The following is a 19,349-nucleotide window of genomic DNA, read 5'->3' on the forward strand; positions in this document are numbered from 1 at the left end:
GTATCCCTGCATTTAAAGCCACACAGACATCCAACAAATGAAAATAGCTTCTTTCACTTAACAGAGGATACAGCTGCTATATTTGAATCACTCTCCTTGCTGAATAAGCCACCTGAGCCACAGCTGGGACGCCTATTTAGTTGATTAATTTTTATACTATTTTGTGTTTGGGATTTCTCAGCGAGTATTTTTAATCAATATGACGGGGAAAGCCGAAAGAAGAAGAAGAAGAAGAAGAAGAAGAAGTGAGAGAGGATATGAAGGTAGCTGGTGTGAGAGAGGAAGATACAGAGAATAGGGTTAGATGGAGAAGGTTGACTCGCTGTGGCGACCCCTGACGGGAAAAGCCGAAAGAAGAAGAAGAAGAAGAAGAATTGAAATGTTGACAGATGCCACATGAAAACACAGCGACACCCAAAGACCTAAACTGAGATTACAGATAAACATTGCTGCAATACAACTAAGTTCCGCTAGGGGGCGCCAGATACCAAAGAACCCCCGCGGGAGGAGGGGCGCTATGGGTCGGCTCATGCTGCTAACTAAAGTCCATCAACAAGCTAGTTAGCAGTGAGCAACATACATGCTACCAGAGGCATCTACGTTACCAGGACAAGGACTAACGTTAGCATCCCATCGATGTCCTAGCGGTTATCATGGGATTGCGGACCGCTTCTCGGGGCTGTGGACAGCTGTTTCATTCATGCGGTGGCCGCCTGGTACTTACGGGAGTTTGAGCTCCGGCTGGCGGGCAAGCTCAGGCACCAGCTCCCAGGGATAAGACGGTTCGCTCACCGGTAACTTCGGTTTGTTTTGCTGATTGAATGCTAGCTGGGCTAAATTAGTCGGGCTTCGGTTAAATTGTGACGCGAGTTTAGTAGCCGCTTTCCCGTTTATATTACAACGTTAACTCATGGTTGTATTAGCTTCTGGTTTTTGATATGTTAATACTTGCGGAGTTAGCAACGTTGACACCTAATATTTACATTTACGTGATGTTTATGCCAGCTGTAATTGGTTAGTTAACGAACCAGAGGGGGTTTAGAGATGGCTAGCTATTCAAAGTTAATTAGCTTCCTATGCTATATATGATACCACATCGATATGTTGCTTTCACTTGCAAGACGGTGTCCAAACAGTTCAAGCACAGCACGGTTATATTTACATTTAGTCTTAACAAGCGCTCTGCAATGTGCTCCGTGAGTCTTGGACACTATCGAGCTGTTCTCTATTAACTTTGACGTAATTCAACTGATCCAGCAGGGGAGGAGCATGGTGGTCCCCGACAGTGCCAGCGTGGTCCCTCCACCTGACGATGGTAGTAGTCCAACTGCCCTCTTGGCAAACTCGGAGCCAGGCTTTCAGGAGGAAGAGGAGGGAGGTCAAGACCTGGCGGGGGTGGAGCTGGAGGAGGTCCGAAAGTTGCAGGAACTTGTGCGAAGACTGGAGGTCCAGAATGAGACGCTTCGGAACAGGGGAAGCAAGAACGGCAAAAGGGGCGCCAGCAGCAAAAGCAAAGTGACATCTGCCTGCAACATCATCGGGAGACAGCCTTGTGAAGGGGTGACCGACCCGTTCTTCGGGTCGGGTCACAGCGAGGAGCTGGAGTGCCGAGATTTGGAGCTGTCGTCGGCCCAAGACAGCGGCAGCGGTGAAGAGGTGTCCCCTCTTCCTCGGGCCGATAGGATGGTGGAAGAGATGGAAGAAGAAGAAATAGAGGAGGATCGGGGGCCGTGTGGTGGATTCCTCACCTTGACTTGCAGCAACGGAGCCGGAGAGAACGTGGGTCAAAGTCAGACACCTGAGTCCCCATCTCAAGAAAGTTATGAATCCGAGACACTTGCTGAGAGCGATTCAGGAGTGGATCAAACGGCCCTGGACGAGGTGGATGTCCTCGATTTGGAGGATGAGTGTGCTGAAGTAGAGGACGAAGACAGTTGGTATGAAAATGGTTTATATTTGTGTTGTATGTTCCTGTTGTCACAGCTCACAAGTGATGGCCTCGGGAAATGTCCCACTCTGTCACTCACAGCAGTGTCACACATAAATTTTATTCATCTGCATTTTTATAGGTTGAAGAGCCCTTGCGGTAAGATGAATCTGTTGTGCTTTTTCATTTTAACCCCAGATTTTAAAGTGTAACAATCTCCCCCGGGGCAGTAACTGTCACGTTAGGTTTTTGAACATAAAATTTGATGTTACCCTTGCCAAAAATAGACGTTTCCCCTCATCCATGAAGCAAGGTCAAGCCTTTTCTTATCCATCGGAATTTTTAATTTGGTGACCATAGACTAAATTCACATTGTCAACCAGCAGTTTATTGAATTCTTTTTAATTAGGTAACACTGAGATGGAAAACAGAGAAAGACAGACCGTGTGATAAACTTACATACGAATGAGGCAGTTGTTTTGTATTTTAAAGACAATGTAATAAAGGTCTGAGAAGTTTTGACTAAACTAAATAGAATTTCCTCTATCATAACTTTATAGCTAAAAACAAAAAACATAAAAATACTGGTGACGAGAACAGATTCAGATAACTTGTTGCGTACAGTTGGCTTTTTTCCTACAACAAGATTAAATTGAGTGTATGTGTGATCCTGACTGGAATACAAAGGCAATATATTATTAGTTATAGATCTATTAACTGATGTTTAAACCATGTTAAATTAGGTAATAAGTAGTGTATTAGAACATATGTCATGCTGTGCATCTGGCTGTGGCTAAAACAGGTACCATATTTCTTTCCTTATGGTCAAATTAGCTGCTCAGCCGTGAGGCTTTACTGCCAGATTGCTCATGAATTCCTGTCAGATTCACATAATTAACCATACCATATGTGCGGTTATGAGGTTATCATAGCCAAAACATCTCATAATCCTTCCAGCCACATAATCTGAGCTGCCCTGGCCTGGATGCTGCATGGATAAACTGCTTTGGGTGGGATTGCACAGCATGTGATGTGGGGCCCCCTCTGTGACCCGACTGCTATAGGAACAATAACACAGGGGCTAAAGAGATTATGGGGTCTCATCTTAAAGCAAGATAAAAGAAAAGCATGTATTGATTAAGTATACATCTAAAGCATCATACACCATACAGGTCATCAACACCATGTTGAGATTTTATCAGAAAATATATCTTTTTACCAATCCGAACTCAACTATTTCCATCTTTGCCGCTCTAATTCAGTCAGTTTTGTAATTTCTGTGTGTTGTCCCAATGCGCATTACATCTGAACTTCGCACTGCCGCAGACTCTTGTTTTTGCAACAGTTTCCACTATATCACTGAGAGCTACAGAGCGGCTCGGTCCTGTGGTTGAACTCGTGCTATGCTTTAAAAAATAAAAAAAAGATGCAATAGCCTTGGGGTTACCGTCGGTGTGAATTGAAACTATACTCTAAAGAAGAATTGTTATTGGTAGGTGGAACCTTCCTCTTTACCTTTAACCTCATCGATTAACATTGTTTTTCTTGTAAGTCCTGTTTTTTAATTGTAGTGTTCAATGTCAAATGCAAACATTGCAACAACCAATGAACCGGAGCTCACCACCCTATTTATCACACCGAGGCTCGGTTGTATTTTGTTAAATAATGCCATTTATGTAACCACATATACTTCAGTTAGAAGTAAATATATCGAATGCAGATGGAATAATTGTCCATATTTGTGTGATTGGTGGGAAACAGCTCTCACCTCTCCACACACAGAAGCTGGACTCTCAAGCAGGTTGTGTGACCTGAATATTAGTTTTTGTATTGTTGCTCATTCCAGTGGGAAATGTGTCCCTTTGTGTTTGCCCAATGGGAAGATGATTTGTACTTGATTGGTTCAGAACCCAGCAGTCTGGGTCCTTTGTGCATCCAACTCAAAGGATCAGCCCATGTTGCCGCCAGCTGAAATTGTGCGGCTGTTTGCCTTCACTGTGACTTCTCTGTTAACTTCCCAGGGAATTTCTACGAAACAGAGTCCAGCTTAGACATTGGCTCAGCATGTAGAAGTCATGACAGGAGTGTCCTTACAGTTAAACATAAAGCCATGATAGCGTGGCCAAGGGTTGATAAGGATGATGGCTTGTTTACTTAAAACTGTTTGATTTGATTATGTCACTGTCTTTCTAAAAAACATCCTGGTTGGTTTAATATGGAGACTTTTGTTTCTTTTGCTGTGCTTCAGTGAGAATATAGCATGGTAATTTGGTGTGAAGTTTTCCTGATCTCACCTGTCTCAATCATGCAGAAACCGTGATGAAAAAACATTCCTCCTGAACAAAACAAGCTCGACAATATTAGTTGCATACCGCACGGGCCTGTGGTTAAAACTAATCTCTTGCTTGTCGACAAATAGAAAAACTTATTAGTGTAAAGTAGATTAATTCCTCTCACCGTTTTTTTTACCTCATTTCAGTTGTCCACATTATTCCTCTGTTTTAAAGCCAGAAATAAAGAACGCCTTCCCCTTGCTGTCTTTTCCCTTCACTAGTTTCATCATCTTCTGTGTCTTTTTTCCTCAGGTTGTATGTGTCTCCCAAAAAGCAAGTAGCAGATGCAGGCCCTGGGTCTCCTCTGAAGTGGTGTCGGCAGGTTCTTGATCACCGCAGCCCAGAGACGGAGATGGCATGTCGGACCCTGATCAGCCGTTTGGACCAGAGTATGCATTTACGAAACACACACACATTTAATACTTTGGGGAATTTTGAAACCAAAATACTTCTCCCAGTACTTGTGCATGAAAGTCTCAAGATACATAATGTTTGACTATAACACATGAAGCGAAAACCTGTTTTAAAATAAATAAGAAGTATTTCAAATCTGAAGGGTTTTAAGACATGTTTTTCTCCCTTAGAAATATTTGGCTTAACTCTGTGTTCTTACCAACTCTGTGTTGCATTATGTACCACTCTTCTCTAACTTACTTTTATACTGTAGTTCTCATTGCTACTGTCTACTCAGTGTGTGCATCTTTAAGTACAGTATGATCAGTAGTTTGCCTGATCTGCTCATCTCTCCCGCTCTTATTCTGGTACTTTCTACATGTAACAAAAACCTGTCAATGAAACTATTCATCCCAGACCTGAATGGCTACTTGAAATCATAAACTGGGTTGGATTACTGTCCCCAGTTTCATTGAAATGTTAGTGCCGGGCCTTGAAACTGCATGCTTTACTCACCTTCTTCATATTATTTCTAACTAATGGTGTGATACTTTGGTGGTACTTGAGAACTGATACTTTAATATACTCTTTTTGTAAGTATAGCCTTTATTTCCTCGTGCCATACCGTGTCACACTGTGCTATTTCAAATTAATCGTGTCTCATGAATCCCATCGTTTGCTGATAGACGAAACATTACACCAAATACTGTGTCTGGCTTTTATTGAAACATTCTGACACATTTGGTCAGTAACACTCCCCTAAACTCTTCTTTAGTATTCCTTATGTGGGCTTTGTTTTGTCATGTTATCCTTTGAAAGTGCCACTATTCTCCTCAGGGGGAAATTCTGAACTGTCCTCTCCTGTTTCCCGCAGCGTCTCGATGGAGAAATATGTACAGCAGCCCATCGGCAGAGGCAGGCTCAGCAGGCTCAGGCCTGATCTCCCCTGGGTACCACAAATCAACTAACAAATCCCTACTAACCTGTGGCAGCTCAGGTATGGCATGACATTAACACACTGTGCTCTTCAGTTTCTGCCTAACACTACGGTGGGACTGACATCAGTTGTTATAAGGAAGTAGGTCAGTTACAATGTGTGAGCAGTAATGCGTCAACATTGTGTCCTCTTGGGGATCTAAGCTGTACTGTTTAAAAACATCTGCACGTTTCACTCGGTTTTCTCCATATCTAGACATTGGTCTAATCATTTTTGAAATTCTACTTCTAGTTTTCTGTATGGATATTCTACTTACCAGGCAGCCAGTAGTTGCTGCTCTATTAACAACTGTCAATGTAAACACTAGAGAGAGATAAGAGTTGCTCAAGTATGAGAAAACAGCAATCTTTAAGTGCCTCTGTCAGTCACAAAGTGACTCTCAGTACGATGTTCCAAAGGTTTCATTTGAGTGCTGTCGACCTAAAAAATTTCAGTTCACACTGATTGATTATACCTCAAGAATGGACAATTGTGTTGTTTCTCTTGTTTTAAATGGAAAAAAAATGGTGTAAAAAGCAAAGTGTGCCAGCCCTACATTGACAGATGGTAAGCGTTCATACTTTACAAGTATGTATCCACTAATATTGTTTGATTTGGGCAATGCTAACTTCTTTGAACTGAATGATGTTACCGATTTTGCATCTGCGGTGACATTTGTAAAGAGTTAATTTCACACCCCTATAATTCATCACATTGTCTTAAAGCACCTTACTGTTTTTAAAGCCCTAAAGTGCTCATGTATTTTGAAAATGTACATATAACATGAATGAATTTTGCATGGATGTGTAAAGGCTTTGCATGTAGGCAGGGATCCTGTCTCATTCTGGATACACATATCTATGTTGTGGCTTCCTGTTTTTCTTAGTTTGAATGTTTGCCCCTGACAGCATTATCAGCAGATAGCACTATAATATAAAAAACCCATTAACCACACAGGTGATGGTTTAACATTTCTCCTATTCATACTGTAATGTGAGGTGTTAAGACAGCACTTTCCTGAGACCTCATATCTCGTTACTTGATTTTTTTTCTTTGACTTTTTCTTATTGTTAGTTCTCTTTGGGGGGATAATCCTACAGCCATTACAACATACATCATGATGGTTTATATTCACTCCCCTGACATGGAAGCAACTCGGATAAAATTTGGTTGCTGGTTATTAACTGTCTTGTGGAAAACAGTTTGAAGTAATCATTCCATTCTTTGACAGGCGTCACAAACATGCAATCAGCTCTGAGCTCCCAGTCCTCCATAGACAGTGAGCTTAGTACGTCCGATGACTCTATCTCAATGGGATACAAGCTGCAGGATCTCACCGATGTCCAGATCATGGCTCGCCTACAAGAAGAGAGTAAGTAGAGGTGTTGTGCAGGTGATGTGGAGGACACACCTGTAATTCTCTTTACTAGTGAATGTAACAACTGACCTGTGTGGCATTAATCAACTTTTATGGTGGTTCCCTGTGAGTTCAGTTCATATTTCTGGTTGAAGCTTAAGTGGAATTAGATTTACAACTCACATTGCTCATGTGTTAAAGTAGCCTCCCTTCAGAGTCATGAGTTATGTGTGTGTGATATAAATCAATTTAAACACCTCTCTCAACATAACTAATCTTTCAAGAGAGTTTGAGTTAAGAGAGCCAAGTTTGAAGTCCTTTTATGCAGCATTGATTTCAAATGACATACTTTATTACATCTTGATGATTCAAAGCCAAGATGTATGGCTTTGTACCCCCATATCTTGTTGGGTTTTTTTCATAGTGTGTTAGATTAGGATTACAATTTTTTCTGAAACGGAAAATTCAGGACATCATATTTCTAAAAGCATCATCACTTGCTGTCGCAAATGACCCCCATCTCTGCACTGAAGCACAGTTGTAATTCCATCCGTAAGAGCATTAATCTGACTCACTCAATGCATATTTTCCTATTTAATTTACATTTTCAATGTCAGGTCTGAGGCAGGATTATGCTTCCAGTTCAGCTTCTGCGTCACGCCGCAGCTCCACAGCATCCCTGCAATCCCTTCGCCGTGGCGGAACTTACAGCGACCAGGAATATGACAATTACAGCCTGGAAGATGAAGAGGATGAGTTTTCCTCACTGCCACAGAGACGACATCGCTTTACACCCTCGCCCTTAGGTTCACCCCGGTGCCTGTCTCCCTCCACCTCCAACCACGGTCAAGAATACGGCAGCCGACTTGGCGCTCCACGCACAAGAACACCCAGACGTTCTCTTCAAGGCCCAAGTGCAGAGCTACTCAAATTTGCCAGGAGTGAGGGTATGCAAGAATCTGTAAGATTCAACACCAGGCACATCTACTCAGTGACCAACTTTGAGATAGCTGTTCTGCCAAGGCCAAAAAACACATTCTGCCATTGCTAAATGTAGTGTTTGTGTGGTTCCAGAAGAGTTGAGGCACAGCATGCCTAATCTGGCCCCTCGCACCAGCCTACGCTCCCTGGAGGCAGTCAGAAACAGCCGTAGCATGGAGGCTAACCTCCAGACTTCTGGCAACCGCATGTCCCACTTGTCTCACTCCCCCTCCACAGGTAACCCTTCCTTCCTAACCTGAATTGTACCAGTCCCTTTACAAGAATGCATTTATGACCCTCCACAGGTAACCCTACCCTCCTGACCTAGACTGTTCTAATCCCTTTAAAAGAATGCATTTTTTTCCCTTCACCACCCTGCAAGGTATTAACCAAAATATCCTTACTTAAAATTAAAACCCCAGCTCCAAACAACAAGAATGTCTGTGCTGATCTTTTAGATTCAGTTTAAATTGTTTTGGTACAATGTTATTAATTCTTTTATATTATAGCGTTAAGAAATAAAAGAAGAAATTATATGGCCAACTAATATAGTGTTCACTGCAGTCAAAGTTGTCTTGTCAGGCCAGTTGTCTATCTTCTTTTTCTTTAATTTGTTAAGAAGATACATGTGCTTTATTCTTTTTACATGTGCTTCAAAAAAAGCAGCATGATATACGCCAAATGTTAGCGATATGGACATCCTCAGAATACAGTATTAATCTGGCATATCAAAAATAATTGCGTACTATCTAGGGGTCACACAGCCATATGTTGGGAATTCCACGAAGCCTCTTTTCCCTCCCTCCCTCCCTCCCTCCCTTAGTTATATCACAGCTACGCGCCTTATTTTGCAATACCTACATCTAGCATATTGTCTTTCACATTTGGGAAGGCTAAATGTTACTCTAAACAGACTCTACATCAGACTCTTGGAGCTGCTGTCATTATTGTCAACTTTCCCTTTGATGACTGTGCTTGTAAAATAATAATTTTATCAGTGGCCTTAGTCAGGTCAGACATTATTTCCATCTGTATCAGTGGCACAGTTGTCAACTCGTAAGTTCAAGACAAAACAAACTAAAAGTCTCCCCTCCCCCTCCCCCCCATTGTTGTTGTAAATAAGGTGTATCACCTGATAATGCAAACCTGTCCCTCCCTGTGATGCTTGCCTTCAACTCATCAGTGCCAAAAATGGGGTTTCAGCTTGGCCATATTTGTTTTATGTCCACATAACTGACACTTGAATTCCACTCTCCAACATTTCAGACACCACCCATAAAAGAGATTTTATTTTGCCACTGTGCCTCTTTTGTAAAGGTATGGCTTGTAGTCGACTGCGTAGCAACGGCCAGTCTCCTCTTTCCATGCGTGCTCCAGTTAAAGCTATCAATCCTGTGGGCTCCATGGCATCTCGTCAGCCTTCCAGAGGTCTGCCCATCATCCAAGCACCTGCTGCTGCAGGACCACGCAGAACCCAGCCACCGGGCTCTACCAACGGAGGAGCCTACATACCTGGGAGAGCCTCAACTGGGGCAGGCAGGCCAACAGGTGCCCGTGGACAAGCTGTACCATCAGCATCAACCAGAAGTAAACTCTCACAACCAACCAGGAGGTGATTGATTAAAGTTACATTAACTGTACCAAGGTCAAATGGGAATGCTTTCCAAATAGAGGAGATTAAATCTGATAAATTACCAGGATTGATGTTGTTTAGGGCTTTGCAGATTTAAAAAAAAAAAAAAAATTATCGTTATGGTGCTTTTCATTCTGGTTTGAGTCAAGTAATTCCACGCTGTTAGGAAAACACAATGAAATTTCTGTTCAAGCTGTCAGTGGTTCTTTGAGTCATAGGTAATATTACTCATACATTAATTTTAGTTATTATCTCTTTTTAATGAAAATACTAGAGAAAGGGGATGATGTTAAGATACATAATGTGATGTGAGAAAAATACCCTATTATTTTAACCCCGGCTAAGTTAAATCGACAGAAAGTTATTATGTGAGCACTGGTATGTATGTCAGAAGTATGTAGAAGATATTTTATGCAATTCCTTGATTGAAAATGTCAAAAAATGTATTTTACAGAACATACGAAATACAATAATATTTAAATTTTAATGATAAAGTTATTTACCAACAACCTTTTTCACCCCCTTCTGTCAATAAACGCTATCTTCCCATTTTATCAACAGGTCTTTGGGCATGACAAAAATCTCAGATGAATCCTGGAGGGAAGGCTGTTACTGAGTCGGACGGAATGAAGGATTTCACTGCTGCAACACTCACTTTGTCACTCCCCATTGACTTGCTAGAGTACAAACCTCAGCCAGTGTCTCCACAAACGTGTCGTATGTCTTCTTGGTCCTCTATTTCAGGCTATAAAAGTGCTGGGCTGTACTGGATTTAGTAAAAGACTCATCTCTTACCCTCGCATGAAATTTTGTCAACCCACAACGCAAGAGGACATGTAGGCAGACAAGAGGACACACATGCACACTCCAGTTAATGGACCAACTCAGTGCTTCCAGAAAAATCTGTGTCAATTTTACTTATTTTTGTATGGTAATTGTGAGAAACTGCTGGAATAATAAGGTTTGTAATTACTAATTATGTGGTGTTGTTGATATGAAGACAATTTCAATGAAGTTGCTGGATGTTCTTTCTCTGTAAGTTTCCATTCATTGAAGGTGCTGATCGTTGCATGCTTGGTTTTGCTTTTCCTTATCCCTAGCATAATCATTTTACTGTGGGACAATGTGAGAAATCTGTCATGCATTGCACAATGAACTGAGAGAAGTAATTGTTTTAATGATTCCACTGAAATCCTCTTAGGGGTTGTTTGTGTTTTTGTTATTTCCATTTACTGCAATATATTTCCTGCATTGCACCAAACTGCCCAATAAATAATATTTTGGGGGGAAAATTAGAAGAAGGTAATATGTGCCAAGGTGTGTTTGAGCAACAACTTTCCAATTCAAACTATTTTTCTGTATTCATTAAAAGCTACACTGGCCTTTTTACGGCATATTCACTCAGGAGCATCTTGAGTGTGTGCTTTTGGGGTTATATCACTGTAATAAATAAAAATGTCCATGCACGCAGGCCTTCACTTTTAGCCAGCAATGCATTGTCATTGCGTGCATCAAAAAATTTGGGAAAGTGACTAAACCCATAAAAGTGATAAATAAAAAAAAGTTTACCATGAAAAAATAAACGCTATTGTGGCTGCTTCCTGTTTTGACATCACGGCCTAACCCGTAGCGTCCGCGGTACGGGGTTATCTCCCTCCCGGATGTTTCCTGGGCGGATGACCACATTCTCAAATGAAGCCTCAACTCTACCCACCCCTTGTGACAAAATGGCCTACAGGCCTCATTTGTGCTATCAAAAGTTTGAACGCATAGTCCGCGATCAAATCAACAATCCCGTCAGTTTGTGTGCAAACGTTAATATTTGTGTCAAATAACCGACCATAAAGATATCCCCGTTGCGAGAATGGCTTTTAATGTAACTCTGCTCTCTTATGCATGACGCAAATAGTAAGGGATCAGCGGTAAACGAGGCCACGCATTGTCTGCCCCCCGCCCTCCCTCTGCTTGTCAGGAAGCAAGCTGATTGGCCGAGGCCTAGCAAAGAGTGCCCGGGGATCCAAAACTGCAGGCCGCACTTAGCTTACCGTCAAAAATAAAACAAAACAATAACAGACAAAAAGGAGAAGAGGGAGAAACACCGATACAGTCAGAAGACTACGTTATCAGGTAAAATTACTCTGACTCAATAAGAAAGGCGTGCGGAATCGGACGCAAGGGCCCAGTCGGCCGTAGCGGGCCGCTTTCAGCCTTTTCGAAAAACAACATGGAAGATAATGCGACACAAGTAGCTATGCTTAGCTTAGCCAGCTAACTAGCCGAACGGACGACTGTCGCCGCGTATAATGTTGTCACTGTTCATATGATTCGTTCATTACACACACGGGCTCGCTGTTCGTCCCGTCGAATTTGCATACATGGTACATGCTCAAAGAACATGTGCGAATTTTTCCAAAAAATAAAGTCCGTTTATGGGCGTCTACGTTAGCTACTATGCTAAAACAAAATGGCGCTGCGAGGAACAGCCATTAGCTAGCTTGCTAGTTAGCTCCGGTGGGTGGATGGCTGGACGGTAGCCGTCCCTCATGTATGCATTTCATAACGTTTGTTCCAACAGCGAAAATACTCTCAGTTAGGATTTATTTATTCACACAAAATTTCGACTACGACGTTGGCTGTAAGTTACAGAATATTAGTCTAGTCGTAGGACTGTTTTTAATCGATAACCGTGCACTTAGTACGTAACTTCAGTTCACTGCGGATCTGCATATTTGGTATATAAGGAGCCGTCATGTGACGACAATGCATTCCCTCCCACCAAAACATGAAAGACCCGAGGTGCTATCGGACCTAATGCACAGAGCCTAGTGTCTGAGCGGGATTGCCCTTTGTTGCATCCGAGCCCCTTCCATCAGGTTTAACTGGCTCCAGGTGTATAGAAAACGCCGTCAGGTTGAAACTGCCTGCAATATCGCAGTTCGGCAATGGATGGAGCCAGTGGTCAACCACAAACCGGTCCCCTCCCCTGTGGCAGCAACTAGTTTCTGCTCTTCTGTTATGATAACATAACAGTCGATCACGTGTGAAAAACAGACGTTTCTTTCATTACAATGATTAATAACTGTCAATATGGCATGTATACTATAACCATACAAATGTCATATGTTCTATGATGTTAGCAATGCTGTGCTTACATTTATAGTATGCCTTTTTTTTGTCAGGACATATTGCCTTGATGGATGGAAGTGCATCAAACCTCCAGTTGATTTTATTCTAAGGTTCTGATCATCAAATGTAAAGGTATGTATTTGAGGTTGCCTACATTAAAGAATGGCGTTTACTTTAATTATGAGACATGCGCATGAGCTAAATGACCACAAATGGCAATTGAGGTATATATGATCATTTTCAGTTTTATTCTCCCTGAGAAAAGACATGGACCAAGGTGGAGGGGTGTTGGAGTTACACACTCAGGAGCTGAAAATGCCCCACGCTATGATCATGCAAGATTTTGGTAGGTGGTCAAGTAGCTTTATGGAGAGGGTGTTTTAAATCCTATATTATTTTAACATATAAATTGGAGACTTGGAAAAAAATCAAAGACTTAGATATGTCAATTTTGTAGAAATAAAAGAAATGATGCACGTTTTAGATTAACCCCACGTGTGTGTATTCAAATAAGATAATAATACATGATCTTGTAACTTTTTTTTGTAAATGCGAAAGAAAGAGCTCGTGAATGGTTTCTAAGATGAAAACATTTTCATAAGCATCTACTCTCTTTTGTTCACAGTTGCAGGAATGGGTGGTCTGGCACACATCGATGGGGAGCACATTGTTGTGTCTGTGCCTGAGGGTATGCTCCTTTCCGATGTGATGACCGATGAGGGCATCCTTCTTGAGCATGGACTTGAGGTGGAAGGCCTGGAGACCCAGGTGGTTCAAGGCTTGGAGACTGAAGTTGTCGAAGGACTGGAAACCGAAGTGGTGGAGAGCTTACACACAGATGTAGAAGGACTGGAGGCAGAAGTGGTTGAAGGGCTGCAGACACAAGTAGTGGAGCTCGAGGCCCAGGTTGTCGAGAGTCTAGATGGTGAGGTAGAAGTGGAGGGTTTGGAGGCCCAAGTGGTAGAGGGTCTGGACACGGAGGTCGATGTCGAAGACCTGGAAGCTCATGTTGTGGAGGGTCTCGGGGAGGAGGTGGAAGTAGAGGGCCTTGAAGCAGAGGTGATCGAAGGTCTTGAGGTAGATGTAGAAAGTCTGCAGTCTCAAGGTGTAGAAACCCATGAAATGACCAATGAGGACATGGTGCCTTCAGGACACAGTGTGATCATGCCTGAAAACATTCTGGGAACAGAGGTTGCAATAGAGGAAGCTCTTGACCACCATCACCATGTCCTCACCTCAGACCTTATCCAGGACTCAAACCACCACCACGATGACATGCCAGACCAAGTGTTTGTGGCGGAGCTACTGTCTGAGCACCAGGACAACACTTTGGACCACCAACTGGTAACAGAGGGGTTAATGGTGACAGAGGCCAATGCTGAGACCATAATCCATGAACAGCTCCCAAGTGAAGCTGTCCCCCTGCAGACAGATGAAGAAGATGATGCAAAAAGCAGTTCTGAAGATTACCTCATGATCTCTTGTAAGACAGTCTCCCATCCTATGTCAAAAATGACACTGTTTGGAAGTCTCTGTTTAGTATCCCTAATCTGCAGTGGTAGATAAACAATAATATTTTTGTTGTACAGTGGACGAGGTGGGAGAGAAGCTGGACATAGGGGACACCCCCCTTGAGATTAGCACTGAGGTAATGGAAGACAAGGAGTCCAAGGAGGAGGATGGATCTGAAGTGATAAAAGTCTACATTTTCAAGGCTGAAGCAGATGATGATCTAGGCATGTTGATAAACTATCAACACAATCATTTGAGCAGTATCAACCTCAGTTTTTATTCCACCTCGGCTACCTGGCTCAAGGCACTTATTAAACTATCTCTTGTCCCTGTCAGGTGGAACAGAGGTGATAACAGAGGATGATTATCATAATGGCCACCCTGACCTTGAGGCGGCGTCCTCGGGCAGACTGGGTGTCGGACGTGACAAGATGGCCTACATGGCGGTCAAGAATCATCCAAAACTAGAAGATGACGATGAAGATGACAGTGACGACGATGACGACGACGATATCAGTATGGTCTTTTGTTTCATAGTCTCTCGATCAAAAGATTGTGATTCGGTTGATTTCTGAATTCATGAGATGTTTTCAGATGGGCCACGATGGTGCCATAGAACCAATTTGTGTTTAATGTAGCTTATTTATGGTGTTGGTGCTCATAATGATGTCTAATTTGTGTGTGTGTAGGCAATACCATTGATCAGGTGAAGAATGGAGCAGCTACACCATTCCTGCAAATTAGAGAAGGGGTGTCTGCAAACCGTGTACTCAAACCCAAAACTAAGAAAAAGAAGAAAGGAGAGACACGGCAGTGTCAGACTGGTATGAGCTCTGTTTCCCCTTGATGATGAAAGTTTCTATAACCTGTTTCTAAATCATTTTTTAACAGCGCTGTCAATCAAGTGTTGTTCACGATATTTCCAGTTGCGCAATCTTGTCAAATTTGCTCTTTCAGCTGTCATCATTGGACCAGATGGTATGCCCCTGACAGTCTACCCCTGCCACATTTGTGGGAAGAAGTTTCGCTCACGAGGCTTCCTAAAATGTCACATGAAGAACCACCCTGACCACCTATTAAAGAAGAAGTACCAGTGTACAGACTGTGACTTCACCACTAATAAGAAGGTCAGTTTCCACAACCACTTGGAGAGTCACAAGCTGCTGTCCCACAACAGTGAGCGCTCTCCAGAATACACAGAGTACACGCGCCGCTACCATGAGTCCAGCCCCCTTGGTTCTGACAAACTCATCGTCAAGGACCGAGAGCCCAAACTGCACCACTGCAAGTATTGCGACTACGAGACGGCCGAACAGGGCCTGCTCAACCGTCACCTGCTAGCCGTGCACAGTAAGAATTTTGCACATGTGTGTGTCGAGTGCGCAAAAGGCTTTCGCCACCCGTCTGAGCTGAAGAAGCACATGAGGACCCACACCGGAGAGAAGCCCTATCGCTGTCCGCACTGTGAGTTCCGTTGTGCCGATCAGTCCAACCTTAAGACTCACATCAAGAGCAAGCACGGAGCCGATCTGCCTTTCAAGTGCAGCCACTGTCCCCAAGCCTATGCGGACGCGCGGGAACTCCAGCGTCATATTGAAATGGTGCAAGGCCACAAGACCCATCAGTGCCCGCACTGTGAGCACAAGAGCACCAACTCCAGTGACCTGAAACGACACATTATCTCCGTTCACACCAAGGACTTCCCTCACCAGTGCGATGTGTGTGAGAAAGGCTTTCACAGGCCCTCAGAGTTGAAGAAACACGCGGAGACGCACAAGGGCAACAAGGTGCACCAGTGTAGGCATTGTAATTTCAATGCTCCCGACACCTTCACTCTGAGTCGCCATATCCTGTCCTTGCATACGAAGGACCTCCCGTTTAAGTGCAAGCGGTGCCGGCGAGGCTTCCGACAGCCCGCTGAGCTGAAGAAGCACATGAAGACACACAGTGGTAGGAAGGTTTATCAGTGCCAGTATTGTGAATACAACAGTACGGACGCTTCTGGCTTCAAACGCCATGTCATCTCCATTCATACCAAGGACTACCCCCACCGCTGTGACTACTGCACCAAGGGCTTTAGAAGGCCTTCGGAGAAGAGCCAGCACATAGCCCGGCATCACAAAGACATGTTGTTGTAATGTCGTTGCACACACAAACACTCCCCTTTCCAGAGAAAATCTTGTCACGCACCCTGACGTAATTTTAGTGTATTATAAAAGAATTGACGGATGTAGGCTGAGAATGACGTTACAATTGCTGTTTTGTGTTGTAATGGGTGTAAAACTCCTCCCCATGAGGGAATGCAAGAACACATTTTAGACATGGTTGAAGTCTAGGGAAAAAAAAAAAAAAAAATCAGACACCGAGTGGGACAGCTGTAAATTGTGTTTTGTTTCGTTGCAGAAAATCATGAGAACGTATATTCAGGGTTTCAAATGTCTATATTTTTATACCCACTCAGCTGAAATGCTGCAAGGTGACGACTTTGTCCTGTAAAACAGAAAGCGATTTGTGAACGTCATGCCAGTTCTTCAGATGATGTGGAATGAATATAGGAGGGGTTTGCCTCCGTTGTTCTAAATGATATCTTATCCTTATTAACCAGCTTTTACCCTGATACTCATTTTCAGTTCCATCGGGTCTTAAAGGGGTAGGACCATTCACAAGTTCATCGATGGTATTCCAGCGACAATGACAAACATTATGCACCTTATGAACATATTTAATTAAAATGAAAATTTAGCATTTCGGATTTCCCAGTTCTGACCTCTTCCATTGAAATATTCGTGTACATGTTGCAGTACTGGCTGTACTATGTCGGAGTATTCTAAGTTAAATCCATTATTTTTTTTGGTCCAATCTGGAGTGTCTTGTGAGGAGGCGGTTGCAATTGTGGATGAATTTAATATCCCTTTATTGTACAAAAATTGCAACTTAAACCCGCTATTTTAACTGCTAAGACGGTGCCAATAATGAGCTGTTGTATTATACGAGAGATGGGTGGCTTCATGTTTGATAAACCAATCAAGTGGTTCTAGCTGACTGCCGGTGTAAGTTGCACATGTGAGACATTACGTATGACACAGATGTGCTCTGCTAACCATTTGATCACAGTCATGCCTTACATCTGCCGGTCTTCATCCCAAAAGCACTGATGAATACAGCGAATCAGAAAATAAGTGATTTTTAACTCTCAAACATGCTGTATCAATACCATTCTCCCAGAGATTGTGTGTTTGAGTCAGTAGAAAGCACTTTAATAACTTTTTTTTTTTTTTATTTTAATTACATGTAAGGGGTATATATGTATGTTTTATATATTTATATATACATATAATATAAACCCTAGATAATTGCAGAGCCTTGTGAGTGGGTAAATGTTATCTATAGCAGGTGGGCACGATACATTACTACATCAAACCTTAATTGTCATTGAATGTGGTGGCTGAATTCATTTATTGTTTTGTCCATGGGAAAAGTGATTAGGTTTTGTGTTTTGTTTGTGCTCACTAACAAGTTTCCCAGACCTTAGTCCTCAAGTCCTAAATAACCCAACCCAATCCCTAATACGGGATTAAACCTTTGAAGAGTCAGTGGTCATCATATTGGCATTAGTCAGTAAAGTATGCACACATGCTGTCTCCTTGAAATTACTTGTGGTATATATTAAAAATCCCTGCTTTTCATGTACTTAGTCTATATTTTCTTTCAGTCTGATTGTGGATAAACTACTGGGGGGAAGAACCAAAATAAACAATTATCTTTGTAAATTTGTTCTGCTCAGTGTCCCTCAACCACAAGTGCTGTCAGATACCTTTTTTGTCGTTTTTTCTTTCTTTTCTTTTCTTTTTTTTAACCAATCAATTATCAGTGCACCTGGAAGTGAAGTGGTTGGGTTGTTCACCCTTTCCACCGCCAAGTTCTTTTGTTGCTGCAAGCTGAACGGGGGAGGTTAGAAGGATTATGTTTTTTTTTTAATTTGCACCCGCAGTCAGGTCTGTAACTGTTGGGCAGTTTTTATTTCAACCTCGTGCACGGCCAGAGAAGAGTTGAAATCAAGCGGTCAGGATGTGATTTTAGTTTTATTTTCACTCCTGAACTTTAGCAAATGGGAAAGGGAAATGGGTGTGAGTCAAAGTTAAAACAACCAGAGAGCAGGAGGGACCGATGAGAGAACCTACAGTAAACAAATTTACTGGTATTGTAAAACTGGAGAAAAAAATAGACCGATGAAACCATTTAGCATGAAGATGTGCTGCGTAGCTTGCTCTTCCCTCTTTAGGGTTCGGCTGGTCAACGAGGGTTCTCCATTCAGCGGTTTCACCCTCTTTCTACGAAATAAACCGTGCACCTGAACCCCACTGACAATGCCACTCTTGAACATTTACTGCAGTTGTCCTTTATGGAAAGAGGATTTTTTTTTCCTGCGATGATGTCCTCTCGCTACTGGTTTCCTCTTCTGAAATTGATTAATTTAAAATGACGTGCTCTCCTGGGTATATCCATCTTTTTCAGTCAGCAGATCCCTATATTGTATTACTGCCATTGAAATCACACAATACATTACTGCCCATAACCTGGTGCCTGCTTGAGCCAGGTTTCAGCTCGTGGTTATTCAGAATCGCACCCGGCACGGCCTCCTCGTTGATTTCTGTTCCAAGTTAGACAGAAATCCAGCTTTTTCTTTTTACTGCAATCTTTAAGCCCCTCTCTTTCTCTATCTTCAATGGGCTTGAGATTCATTTGTCAAGCGCGATCTGAAACACAAAGGAACTCGTGGCTGAGCAACACTTGCAGCTACTTGCTTTGTTAGCAGACACAACCCCTTATCCTTAACATTCAGGGTTTTTCTGTTGCTCAGAAAGTACCTTAACATAATCTTCCATAATGTTAGATGTGTTGCCTCGACTTCCTTTTTTTTTTTTTCACCGCCATCTCATCTTTTTTTGAAAGATGCATGGTGTGTCATGCGGAAAAAAATGTGGGTGTGTGAATGGCTTCGTCGGTGCAATGCATGCGTGAGCAGGTCCGTATTCGTCCTTTTGCATGGAATACTCATCTGGTGCTGGTGCGTTCGTGAACACTCTAGCCATGCGGTCTATTTGCAGAAA

The 19,349-nt window shown here is 42.6% G+C and overlaps 2 protein-coding genes across 8 annotated transcripts; both read left to right on the forward strand.

The window, feature by feature from the left end:
* Window positions 1-514: 514 nt before the first annotated feature.
* On the forward strand, window positions 515-11,183 carry LOC147215773 (SLAIN motif-containing protein-like). Of its 7 annotated transcripts, none has more exons than XM_086139222.1 (9): window positions 515-794; window positions 1,258-1,937; window positions 4,513-4,649; window positions 5,528-5,650; window positions 6,861-7,001; window positions 7,604-7,933; window positions 8,061-8,204; window positions 9,285-9,579; window positions 10,162-11,183. In XM_086139222.1, exons 2-9 carry the CDS (start codon window positions 1,270-1,272, stop codon window positions 10,214-10,216), a joined length of 1,893 nt encoding a protein of 630 aa, XP_085995348.1. In that variant the 5' UTR covers window positions 515-794; window positions 1,258-1,269; the 3' UTR covers window positions 10,217-11,183. The 7 variants fall into 7 exon arrangements, with proteins under 7 accessions (XP_085995348.1, XP_085995353.1, XP_085995351.1 ...); XM_086139227.1 differs by having other exon boundaries at window positions 9,345-9,579; XM_086139225.1 differs by having other exon boundaries at window positions 8,064-8,204.
* Window positions 11,184-11,581: 398 nt separating this feature from the next.
* On the forward strand, window positions 11,582-18,008 carry znf711 (ZFX family zinc finger ZNF711). Its single transcript, XM_086178669.1, has 8 exons — window positions 11,582-11,727; window positions 12,780-12,858; window positions 12,971-13,072; window positions 13,352-14,209; window positions 14,316-14,462; window positions 14,575-14,754; window positions 14,928-15,062; window positions 15,196-18,008. Exons 3-8 carry the CDS (start codon window positions 12,994-12,996, stop codon window positions 16,374-16,376), a joined length of 2,580 nt encoding a protein of 859 aa, XP_086034795.1. The 5' UTR covers window positions 11,582-11,727; window positions 12,780-12,858; window positions 12,971-12,993; the 3' UTR covers window positions 16,377-18,008.
* Window positions 18,009-19,349: the final 1,341 nt, after the last annotated feature.

The sequence above is a fragment of the Fistularia commersonii genome, chromosome 31, assembly GCF_037954325.1.
Source record: "Fistularia commersonii isolate RoL2024-O1a breed Wild chromosome 31, RoL_Fcom_v1.0, whole genome shotgun sequence".
In the NCBI taxonomy this organism is placed as follows: Eukaryota; Metazoa; Chordata; class Actinopteri; order Syngnathiformes; family Fistulariidae; genus Fistularia; species Fistularia commersonii.

Coding starts and splice junctions, on each gene's coding strand:
- LOC147215773 (XM_086139222.1), top strand. CDS start 1,270: ATGGTGGTCCCCGACAGTGCCAGCGTGGTCCCTCCACCTGACGATGGT. Junction 1,938..4,512: donor GTAGAGGACGAAGACAGTTG/GTATGAAAATGG, acceptor TTTTTTCCTCAG/GTTGTATGTGTCTCCCAAAA. Junction 7,934..8,060: donor CAAATTTGCCAGGAGTGAGG/GTATGCAAGAAT, acceptor GTGTGGTTCCAG/AAGAGTTGAGGCACAGCATG.
- znf711 (XM_086178669.1), top strand. CDS start 12,994: ATGGACCAAGGTGGAGGGGTGTTGGAGTTACACACTCAGGAGCTGAAA. Junction 14,755..14,927: donor CGATGACGACGACGATATCA/GTATGGTCTTTT, acceptor GTGTGTGTGTAG/GCAATACCATTGATCAGGTG. Junction 15,063..15,195: donor GACACGGCAGTGTCAGACTG/GTATGAGCTCTG, acceptor TTGCTCTTTCAG/CTGTCATCATTGGACCAGAT.